Source organism: Dermacentor variabilis, chromosome 11 (assembly GCF_050947875.1).
Source record: "Dermacentor variabilis isolate Ectoservices chromosome 11, ASM5094787v1, whole genome shotgun sequence".
Classification (NCBI taxonomy): domain Eukaryota; kingdom Metazoa; phylum Arthropoda; class Arachnida; order Ixodida; family Ixodidae; genus Dermacentor; species Dermacentor variabilis.
Window position 1 is genome coordinate 4,293,550 of NC_134578.1, and position 12,193 is coordinate 4,305,742.

General features: G+C 50.7%; 1 protein-coding gene across 1 annotated transcript in view; it reads left to right on the forward strand.

The window, feature by feature from the left end:
* The window catches only part of pxb (putative Hedgehog signaling attenuator pxb), a 302,842-nt gene that overhangs the window by 157,107 nt on the left and 133,542 nt on the right, over positions 1-12,193 (forward strand). Inside the window, exons 2-3 of the mRNA XM_075674343.1 lie at positions 9,625-9,783; positions 11,604-11,853. Of these exons, the coding sequence (XP_075530458.1) occupies positions 9,660-9,783; positions 11,604-11,853 (374 nt within the window). The 5' untranslated portion in view covers positions 9,625-9,659. The remainder of the gene's footprint in view (positions 1-9,624; positions 9,784-11,603; positions 11,854-12,193) is intronic.

The window sequence follows — 12,193 nt, forward strand, 5'->3', positions numbered from 1 at the left end:
GCTATTGCCTTCGTGGCGCGCTGTAGTGTTGTTTTAGTTTCGGAGATGTTCATCGCGGATGAATCTGACAGATTCGCGGTAGCACCATTGCGCTGCTGAAAGGGTGTTATTATTATTTCTTTAACGGTTGCATGACTGCGTTGTCTTGATCAGATTTACGCTACTCTGCTACTGGCAGAGCACTATACACTTCGCAATGGCATTGGAGTCCTCTTTATGCGAAGCACGGCGGAGTAGGCAAATCTTCAGTTAAGGGTAGTAAGTCGGCGCAAGTTAACTAACTAGGCCATTAATGTGCTGCGTGTCTCACCGTCTCGCTTCGGCTCGTGGGAGGGAGCGCGTCGTTGTAGCAAGCAGCAAACGGCGTCGTGGAGAGTGACGCAGTGCACGTGAGCGTGGAAACTCTGCGCCCTCGAAACGAATGCCGCCATGAATCTAAGCTGAAACTCGCGCCTTTGCAACTGGCGGCGGGGCGAAGGGCCGCTCTCTAGTGTAAGCCATTCATCGCCTGCAAATGACAGCGAGCGCGGCGACCGAATTCTTCCGAGACGGCCGCGGCAAATGTTTCGTTTGTTTTTGTCGCGCCTACTTTCGCTGCTCTTTCTCTCTCCGGCTCGCGCGAGCCGTGCCTGTGGGCTGCCGGCTTTCCGAAGGCTTTGTGCGGATTCACCTCACGGAGGCATAATTTACTGCTGGCCCCCTTGACGCCTCCCAGGCCGTCCGGTTACGGCGCCCATTGTCCAGACGCCGCGCTACTCTCTTCTCGCCCCGGGTGCTGAAAGTTTCACCGCTCTTTCGCCGGTCGTCGTGAAGGTTTCCTTCCGTGTCTTTCTCTTCGTTAGTGCGTGCGTGCTGCCGCCTCGCCACTCGGCCATAAATTGTGTGCGCTGTGGGGACATTCGAGTGGCAAGCGGCTATGGCCGGCGCTGCGAGAAAATAAATAAATAACAGTGATAATGCGTAACGAGGGAAAGCAGTGGAGAACGCGAGACGAGAAGTCAACCATGAATTACTTGGAGGCGTCCTGTCTGTGCCGAAGAGTGTGCACAGCAACGTGGAAGACAATGTGCTGGAAGGAACCGTACAAGGACCGTGTCTGTGTGCAGCCATTTCCACCAAGACGGGTGAGACACACCATCACAAGATGCCGCCGTCTCTGTTGCCTGCGTTTTGTGCCTTTCGCTTGAAGTATACGCCTGCGCTGTTGCTAAAACTCGTGGAATTTCTTTTCAATATTACTAGATTTAACTATGGCATTGCGATCGCGTAGCCGCTATGCGAACGGCGGGTAGTACGCAGACTTCGCCAATCTTCGTGCTTGTGGCTTCAGGCGCTGTTGTAAGGTAACACGTATTGCGTCACAGCTTTCTAAATTTTTGAGCAATCATGTTGTTATCACGCACACCCAGAGACGAAGCTGAGGACAGTGCCGAAGATGACGACGCTCGCTGATTTCTGTCTTGTATGCCAGTGAATCCGTGCGTTGTATATACCCCGTGAATATATTTACATTGTAAATGCATCATAACAATAGGTTTATGGGAATATGCATAATCATTGCGAATTGTTGCTTTTATAACGCAATATTTTGTTCAGAATGATCAACTTGCAAAGTAAACTTGCAGCCGTCAGTAGGCACTAAGTTCAGGCAAATCCACGTAATAACCGTCATTAGCCAGGGTGCTGGAATACTGCCAGACGCTCTCTATCTGCAAATCTTATTGTCACTCTTATTGTCAAAGAAATTCTGGTCATCCGGCAAAAAAAAAAAAAACAGAAAGAAAACGTGAAAGACGGATGGCGAAAGCGTCCTGAAGTAGCAGCACCAGCTCGGCGTGACGTCATATATTTCTACTTCTTACACTTCGTACAAAATACAACACTGGCATTCGTTACGCCATGTCCGACCAATGTTGAAATCCGTAGCGCCACAATGCCGTATCCATGGTAAGGTTCCTGTGCGAAATTAAAAGCAAAGAAAAAATAAATAAAATGAGGAGGGGGGCGGAAAGGGGGGGTGGAGGAGTAGCTGGGCTTTCGTTTCGTCTAGCAATAATCCGTCTTACTTTCCCTATCGTAAGCAGCCAACTCGCGCAATGACGAAAACATATACAGGATCGAGGATGAACAGACGAAGCGCTCACTATGAATTTCAAGAAGCATGGAGGAAGAAAATAGAAAGTAACCTCTTTGTTGATAGTTCTTACGCTTCAGCTGCTTAATCTCGTACACCACCGTGGTCTCGATTGTGCGAGTCGTTTCCTTATGCTAGCGCAATAAGCTGTAACTTCATTAACTAGGAAAATCTCAAGTATTGCATCCATATTCGAACGTTTGCCTGCTAGCGAGCCAGCGCAGACTCTCGAAGCAATCCTATGTATAGCAAATAGGTACGGCGATGCGGCCGAGCTCGGTCCAGCCAGGCGCAGCGTGCCGCTTGGCGCGGGCAGCGCGGGTTCGGCTCCGAGGAAGGTCGCCGGGATGCGGTGCCGCGCACACCATTTCTCACAGCCCGCACGCCGCTGTGCGTGCACTCCGTGTAGGCCGACTGGTGCGCAGCGCGAATTCATTACGCGTCGACCCTGGGGCGGGCGCGTGTTGTGTGCGCGCGCGTATCCTCTCCTCGGGATTCTTTTTGGTGTCGTTGTCTTCGGCGCATCCGGCGGAGAATAAGCGATCCTCGGGCCGCTCGCCCGAGCGAGGAAAACAGAAGAAAGACGCCCTCGTGCGAATCGTTCATCCGGGCATTCGGTGCGCGTTTGCATTTGCAGTAACGGGCCCGCGATAAACAGGTCCCTGCCTTTTCTTTTCTCTCTCTTTTCTTTTTTCGTCCTTTCAGCGAGAACGCAGATGTACAACCATCACAAAGTGGCCAACTGCGAAAAGAAAATGTTTCAGCCTATTATCGGGCTCCTTGACTTTACTGTATCGTTTCTTCGTGATATTGCTTGTGGTGCGAGAAAAAAAAAAAAAAGAACGCGTACCTGGGAAACACAGTTTACAAGTGCGCGCTGTTTTTGTAGCACGTACTTCCCAGCCATGCGTTATGTAGCCAGACCTGGGGATACAAAACGAATGTCTGCTGAGGGTAACGTGCAATGCTGCGCGCAGTCAGCGTTTTAAGCGCTGTCGAATTCGGCAAAATTGATCGTCTATATAGCCGCGCGAACACGCAATAGTCTCTCCGCGCAACAGTGCGCGCATCTTGAAAATTCGCGCTGTTTTTCAGGCGTCTCTCATGGCCATTCTGTGCGAGGTACCGTCTTCCTTTGTTTCGGGCGCTTTTCATCAGCGACGATCGATGCCTTTCGATTCGACGGCGTGGATGTGTACGCGAGTTCCATGGCGGGTTTATCCAGCCGCCATCGCGCGCTGCGGTTTGCCTATTTCCGCGTGTTTAGTTAGCGAGAGGATGTATTGATCGCTTGGTTAAAAACCAGAAGGCTAAGTAATAAAGCGGCGAGCATGGTACTTAGTTCTGCTAGTCGACCTATATAAATAAGCATTACCGGTTTATGGTTACTCCAACCTCTCGACTACATAGGATAGCTGTAGGATGTTTCGACATGAATCGCTACTCGCATCGCCCGTTTCATGCCGTATGCGGGATACAGCAGTGAGATTTTTTTTCTCTTAAATGTCATTCGCACTCAGATGTCGTAGATTTTCTCGTGTGCCTTCCTACATTGCGAAGCGGTTATTTTTAAACAGCACTTCCTGATCTATACAGCGCGTATGACCATATGCTATGGATGTGTGTCGTTGTTCGCCTCTCAGTGTACGGCTGATTTCTACGAGCGTCAGCTGGTGCAAAATTTTCCGTTTGAATAAATACTGTCTCTAGTTTTCTGCGGCCATTCCTGTGCTTCTATATGCGACATCGTTTTCCATATAGGGATCCGCCTGTGTTTTAATTGGTGGCCATATTCGAGGAAATTTACGGCTCAAGTTAGACGAGGACGTAGAACGTGGCACGCGCCCCGCCGTATGTATGCTTTGCGCTCGTCTATAGTGTGCGCCGAAAACTTCCTTGGAAGCGCGGTCCATTCCCAGTGCGCGTTCACAATCGTGCGTGATCACTCGCATTCTGACTCGCTCACTGACGCTATATCAGCTCGATTAGCCCTCGCACCAAGCAGTTAACACGCGTTCCCGCTTGCCTTTGCACTGAGCGTTCACTCACCAGTGCCTGGCGACACATATGCCCCATGGCTATGGCGTTGTCGTATGATATTGAGAACTGTGAGCACGCGATGCGATGCTTATTACGAAAGGAAACAAGTTGTTTATGTATGTAAAGAAAAGAAAGAGAGACTTAGGCGAGAGCTTCACTGCTCTGCACTCGCGCTGCAGAAGCACTGTACCGCTTTTCGACCGCAGATTTGCGAAGGCACGCCACGTATAGCTCATACAGCGATGCGCAGCTTTTGCATTTTCTTCTCATTTTTTTTTTTTCAATGAAATGCGGCTGCCGCGAATCGGTTTCAGCGCCTTCTTTGTCTCGTGTATTATCTTCGCTTTTCCTCGTCGCCATCAATTGGAGGACAGAGTTGTCGAAATTGGAGGATCCTTCCCTCAGTGTGCACAAAGGCGCAGTGGCGCGCTCTGGTGGCGCAAGGTGTTCCCTTTTGTGGTGCGCGAACTATAGGTATGGAAGGTGCGCAACAATTGAAACATTAAGCCGTCAGAGACGGAAGGAAGGAACGCGCTCACTGAAAGGTGGCCCGCGAGAGAAAGGAGGAGGGTGCTGCCGAGCTCTCTTGTTGCGACGAGCTGGGAGCGCGCTCATTTTGAGCTTCAAAACTCGTCTGCTCTGAGAGGAGCGAACAGATTGCGATGTCAAGCTGTTGCACTCTCGCGTGAACAGAGCTGTACAAACTCGAGCCGCTGCCGAGGATTAAAAAGAAAAGAAATGTAAACGCTAGAGGGGGAGTAGAGAAACTGCGCAAATCGTGATGAAGGGCTACGCCCGATCTTGGAAGAAAGTGGAACTGCTGGCTCGGCTATTTCTTTGTTTAGTGGGGCTCGCATTGTAGACATTTTCGGGACTCGCTCGAAGAAAGGAAAGTTTTGGCGTTCGTAATTTCCCCTAAGCTCGTCTCCTCAGTCGAGCCTATTATGTGACGTGGTGCGTGTGTGTGTTCTGTTGGAAGCGGACTTGGAATCCGGTGAACCCCCATGTAAAGGATTAAATTGTCCTTTCCAGCTTCGAAGAAGATATCTTGCGCTTGTTTGTTTCGGCTGCAAGCCTGCGCGGTGAGTGCATGGACCAGTCTAGTAGCGTAGAATATAAAGAAACAGATGTGGAAGAAGCGCTATATAAATTTCAAGCTGCCCCGAATCTCCCATTTCATCCGAGAAGGCGCCTTCCGTGTTCTCGCTGCATTGTTATAGCTTCCAACTTAGAACGCCACAAATTTTCTCCCGCCGCGTATGCCTGCATGAACTGGAGAAATGTATTCCAGGTTTTCAATATTGCCTTCTCGGTGCAAGTGCTTACTGTATATTTGGTGATTTCGGAACCTTCGCAGCCACCGCCCCCTATTTTCCCGTTTCTTCTTCCCACACAGTTGACCTGTAATGTCTAAAATCCAGAGCTGCAGCTGCAAGAGTCAATATTTCTTCACTTCGTCCATGCCGAACGCGAGATTTCTATTTTTGTACCATACTCTGGTTTGCTCTTCATATGCGGGATCTCGTATGGAAGTTTCTCATTGAACACTGAGGTAGTTATGCTGAACATCATCGTGGCAAGGTTTCGACAGCAGGCGCCATTTGTGCGCCGCTTTGAATTGTGTAGAACACATGACGGGTATAACCATCCTCGAACCGCGCGCTCGGGGATTATTTCCGGAAAGTCGGGATTAGAACCGGAAAGTTGGCGGAAAGAGTATTTCCGGAAGTCGATATCAGGCTCACAAAACTGTACTAGGATTCTTGTCAACCACGTGACTAGACTCTCGTCTTTAATAATCGTACTCTGTGTATTACGTCAGGCGTTGTGATCCTCTTCTTTTTTCGTTTCTTTATTTCAGTCGTCTCCCTCCTTTTTCTTCTCCCACTTTCAAGTGGGTAAGTGGAGTATCCCTTAAATTTCAGGAGACAATTGATAGCCCGCCTCTATTTCTCGCTGTGCGGTGTCTACTTTTGCAAGAACGTGATGCCACTGTTGTCATAATTTTATACACGAATACACTAACTGGGTAAGAACGCGACAGGCTTCGGATTTTTGCGAGGCGTTGACTTATTGCTATATACTCCACGTGTGCGCGGGTGTTCGTTACTAAACAGTTTGCGAAGTCGCCGGTTTGATTTAACCGAATGCCACGCAGTGAAGCATTTTCTGGCCGCATACGTGATCGGCGAAGTGGCGAACGAAGAATACGTGAGGCCACTAAAGTTGCTTGCAGGCAACTTGCCTATCAATGCGCCTTTCTGACTTTTTTCTAACGCACTGTTCGCGGCACCTTTTACGGCGGTGTGGTCGGTCAAACAGCGGAACCTGCGGCCCAACACTGAACCCCCGCGGAGTTTCCGCGTTTAGAACGGAACTTTGGTCATCAAACTCGAATGACGGAAATTAAAATTCGCGCTGCTGCGGCTCGACAAACTTTTCGGCGTCGGATGCGCGCGTCCCGGTCCCGAGGTGACCCCATGCGATTCGCCGCGTCTGCCCCTCCGAGAGTTCGCGCACCACCTCCCGAAATCAAGCTTTATTGCGGAGCCGAACGCCGGCTACCGTCGTAATGCGGCGGCGGCCGCGCTACGCCGACCTTTTTTATCCGCGCTGGAATGGGCCCGTGGCGTGAGCGGGCGACATAACACTCCGTCGCTAGCCGATGTCTCATTCGACAAAAGCGTGCAGGGCTGCAGACGCCAGCGCGAGCCAATCGGCAGTGCAGTTCGTACGGCTGCTCGCGCTAAGAAGCCGTTGCGCCACCGGTCGCGGTACACGTGTGCTCGCCCACGACGTGTGGGCCACCAGGGCGCCGACTGGTGATCGAACCGGCGGCGTTATTGGCCGCCTCTGTGGCCTGACGAATGCGGCTTTCCGGGGCTGCTGAGCGCGAGGTAAAACTTTGTTAGTGGTTGCATTCGGATAAAGGCACGAGGAACATGCGTGTTCTAGACGCCAGCTGTCCAGATCTGGAGAGCCCTTATCCAGGCCTCAAGGTTAATGTATTTTGGAGTAGTTTACTTTCTTCCAACAAGAAACCTTATTTCCATTTCTACAACCGTACTTTAACACTGAATAGCATTTTGGGATTTTAACTTCCATCTACTTTCAGAAGCTTGTGAGGAGACGGCGTATAATAGTTTTAGTCTAGTCTGCACAGCATCCTTGCGGCGGCATTTCAGTCCGACAGTGTGTTCTGGCGAAGAAGTTAGTGCGCATCAGCGGTTCGTAGAAACAGCTCCGTTCAATTCTTTCACTTCACACGAACCAAATGATTTGTGAATGCGGTCCTTAGTTCTATATGTATGCGATATGTGTTGTGAACTCGGTATCTGGTTCCACAAACGCTGTACGGTTTTAGTGACACGAAGAACAGCGGCCAATTCCGCCATTAGAACCGCGAGAGCAAGGCTCCCGAGACGGGGAGGCTCAAGGCGAGCGAGCCACCCGAACCAACGACGGCATATCCGCGCAAGAACCGCAGAGAGCAGCGCGTCCAAGCGGCCGCCGCGCCCTCATCCTCGGCGCGCTATCTCACTTTGTCCACCGGGTTCGTCTGCTTTCTCCTCCCGCGTTTTCTCTCTCTCTCTCTCCTCATTGGTCACCTAGCGTAGACTCTCGAACCCGGTGGCGCCCTCCCCCTGGTCGTATGCTCTCTCCCTGGGATGTCGTCTGCTTTCGTTATGGAGGGGGCCTGCCCGCTCTGTCTGTTTCCTATCTGCGGCGCGGGCAAGGGCGGCGGTGGCTTCGTCTCTTTTGCCTCTGATTGCTTCAAGCCCGCGGGGATTACTACACCCGGTCTACACAGTGCCGTGCAGTGCTGCAGGAGATGTGGTGTGCTGGTGGCCGCCGAGGCGCTCAAGAAGAAGAAAATGGCCTACTACCGAGTTTCCGTAGCGCTTATTTGCACCGCACAATTTGCGACAGTTCGAAGGAGGTGTGATGTCCAAAGCACTTACAGTATCGCGGCGCTCCTCTCGAAACGCCTTTTGCTTGCCTTTTTCCGCAGCATACGTTGAATGCGGTCACATATGTGGATTCATCGCGGATGGGCGCGGTTCACCTGTATAAGTCCTCGCAGCACTGCACGCTTTCTCATAGCAAGAAGGACGGACGTCGTTTCTGCTTTTGCACCGGCACCTCCCTGCGGCCGGCTTCTCCCATAGACCGGCGAGCGCGCGTGTATGTGTGTGTGTTTTGCGATGCGCGCTTGCGTTTGAAGAGGAGGTATTTCGTGCCCGCGGTGCATTCGGTTGGCGAGCAGGAGTGTGTGTGTGTGTGTGGAGGTGAGGGGAGGCGAGGGGTAAAAAGAAGTGCTTTCGTGTGTCCGTCCTGACGACTGACCTTCGCAATAAAGCAGTCCTGCCTATTGAGGAACCTGCTGGCAATTTCTGGTTTGGCCCGGGTATGGGGGGAGTCTTCAGTGGGGAAGAAGCCGGTTATGAGAAGGAGAAGCACGCACGATGGCGGTTCTTGATAGCCTGGTGATCTCCCTTGCCGAGGCTGCTACCGTCTTCCCTCTATCGATCGATAGCATCGACCGAATTCATCTTATTCAGTGATGTAGTAGTGAAGAAACGACGTCGTGTCTTTTTAACTTTCACGGGCATACTGTCTGCGTACATTGGCCGATAAAATGTGCTTATTCCCTTCCACCCACCTTATTACTTGACACGTTTGGCGTTGACAAGACGTTACCATGGTCAGCGGGGGTCGGCATGTCGTGTTTGGCATTTCGGCTGGCTTGACTTATGCTCGCTTTTACCTGAATTTGTCAGCAATTACAAGTCGCAGGGCAAAGACCGTATACGGAGTGATGCATGGACGTGTGTATACTCGCGGACAACTTTCTGTGGCAATGAAGGGAAAGCTAGAGCTAAAGCTGGAGTCCATTTCGCTGGGCGACACCGCGTATAACAACAGGTCCTTCTGAGGAACGCGGCCGCGCATGTAGCGCTAGCGGTGTTCGCGCGCTCCCTGCGTTTATTGCGATGCCAATGAGGTGTGCTGTTCGCGTTCAATGGCCAACCAGTCACCATCCTCGTAGTCACCAAAAAGGTCAAGCGACTGCAAATCGGGGCAACCTACTGACTTTCAGTCCCATGATCCGACGAGCCGTCAAGCGCAGACATTCGTGCCGAAGAGCCTGCAATTAAGACCCTGTCACTCTTTAAATCTGGAAAAAACTGTCAGCGTTCAGAGGGGGGCGCAACTGAACGACATCTGTGCAGGCATTAAAAAACGAATGAAAATCTACTAGTTTATTTTGGCTAGCAATACGCCCGTCCAAAGGAAAATTCTCGCTCGCGTGTTGTTAATTTTGAACTGCTCTCTCGTGGATGTGGGTGATCGGTGCTATTCGGCGTCTGCCGTTGAATTGTTCTTGTCAGAACACACGCGTTTTGGGCCAGCGCACTGAGCAGCGCATCTCTCTGTTTCTCGCACAGCCGGAGCCCTCTCGGACCAGGCGGGTCCTGGCAGCATGTCGTTCGAGTCCCCGCGGTTCCCGGAGCCCCCGGACGAAGGTGGAGGCCTGGGCGACACCGCTAACGACGACGACGAAGACCCTCTAGCCTCGTCCGATTGCGGGGCCGACGTCGGGCCCGGTACGTCCAATCCGGATGGGGAAAAAAAAAAAAAACAACATACATACATACATACATACATACATACAACATACATACATACATACATACATACATACATACATACATACATACATACATACATACATACATACATACATACATACATACATACATACACAAAGAGAGTAAAAGACGACGTTGAGCGTACTAATAGTGAGAACTATAGAGTTTAGCCTGTCCGTAAACGTATAACACTATACCGAGTTACTGGAGCCACACAGTTAATACAACCAACTTGGTAATCGGCAGTCGCAAGGGCGCTGCTATGTCGCTACGCTGTACAGGCGCGCAGGCGCAGGCCACGATATGCGATTCAGACGAGACTAGCAATGATACCGAACCTCCTTCGGTATGGTGGCACCATCTAGTTCTGACGCCTTCAAACGCCCTCTTTCACGCACCGTCCATTGTACATTAAAGATTGTGCATATATAGCCATCAGACCTTTATAGAATTATTCTCGGGATGAACTTTTCTCATTGTTCATACTTACGAGCTACGCGCAAATGCTTTTTTTTTTTGTGCATCACATTTAGAAAATTTGCAACATTACAAAATTTGAAGGTAGCAGTGTGGCGTCGCCCTTGTGTTTGCCACTTAATTTTTCCGGCGTTTCCTCTAGAGTTGATACACTGACCTGTAACTGGAGCCTTGAATGTCCGTAGGAGGAACGTTGGTAGCGACACCTTCTGACACTTTGTCAAACTACAACGCCGTTGAAGTGTTCCTTTTTTATTGTGTGTGTGTGTGTGTGTTACGTGAGGGTTCTCATCGAAGTATAATCATAAAAGGAATGTATATTAACGTTTATTTCGCTACCGAATTTTTCCACCAGAAATTAAGATATACTATGGTAGGTCACTGCGATGGCTGCTCTGTGTCCTCTCTAGTTAAACTATGGGTTTCAAGATGGCGCTACCAGCGTTGTTGCTGCCGTCCGTCCCCCTCTTGTAACCCAGCATTCCGCGAAAAATTTACGCGGATAAGCCTCAACTCTCTACGGCACGGGCTGAACTTCCTGAAATATTCAGCAGATGCTGCAAACCTCTTACTGGGTGAGCTTGGTCTGCCATAACCGGACTGAGTTATTCGTTTGGGCAACCGTTTGGGTGGAGACGGGTGTGACTGATACTAGCGACAGGCCTGATATAACAGGTCAGTCGCTAGTTAAGTTACTAGCTAGTTAAATTGTGTTTTCTTTCTTTTTGTTCTTTGCATTATGCAGTGTAATTACTGGAGATATTTGTAACTGGATAGCATTCAGATTTTCATTTTTCGATTAAGCAGATTGTAATAATTGATTTAAGCATCTTCTGTAACGAAGTATTAGCTTTACATATAAATTCTTTAGTGTGTATGCCTTAGTGTGGCAAGCTGTCTGTTAAGTGTCGATTTTCCTTTTTTACTTACCATAGTGCTGTTGCGTACCCATTCGAAATTTTTCTACGGGACTGTGAACTAGTCAAGGTGTCTTAAAAAACTGATTTTTTTTTTTTTACAGTCCTTCGTTCTCTATCTTTACAGAATGAAAAATAAACTTGATTTTATTAGATGTGATATTGATGTTACATTTCCCAGTTTCTTCTGCAAAGCCTGCGCTATTTTTTCCAGGAAAGACAAAAATGTTTAAATTTGGAGGCTTTCGGAACCCTCAGCCATAATTCGTGCTGTGAAGGAGGGCGCGCAGCGCAGTCGCCAAGCCATGCGCAACGCGTGTGCAGTGTGTACGTGGATGCAGTCTCCCTTCGTGCTGACGTCACACGCCCCGTGCGCTGCAGGCTGCTTCCCGCGGCCCCCGGAGTTCGGCGTGCCGCCGCCCCCGCTGCCGCCGGGCCTGTGCTCGTCAGTGGCCTCCGGCCGGCGCGCGGGCGCCTCTTCGTCCCCGGCCGACGAGCTGCAGTTCTGCGAGGTTCGGCCCGTGGGCGCCGAGCTGACCACGCCCTCGGCCTTCCCCTCGCTGCCCGTGATCGCCGTCTGCTCCTCGGTCGTCCTCGTCGCCGTCCTCGTCGCTTCGTTCCTCCTCTGGAAGTGAGTATACACCCGCGTGTGCACCACGTTCTCGGACGGCGTACGGCTGCGCCCTGAGGCAAAGACGAATTTCGCGCCTCCCGCGCTCGTCGCGTGCGACAAGGAAGTAACGTGCTGGGCGGTGCGTCCTTCTCGCTCGTTGGCCTGTTTCCGCAGGTCCCGCAACAACACGGCGCCCTCCTACAATTAAGTGTTGCGAAAGTCTGGTCTGTATACAGACCTGTAAGCTCATAACTTCCTTTTGTGACATCGCAGGTTTGAGAATGTTCTCGTGCAATCTTTTTGCCTACGAAAAGTTGTGCTCAGGTCTCCGTGACTGTATGACCTGGCAGAGCTTTGT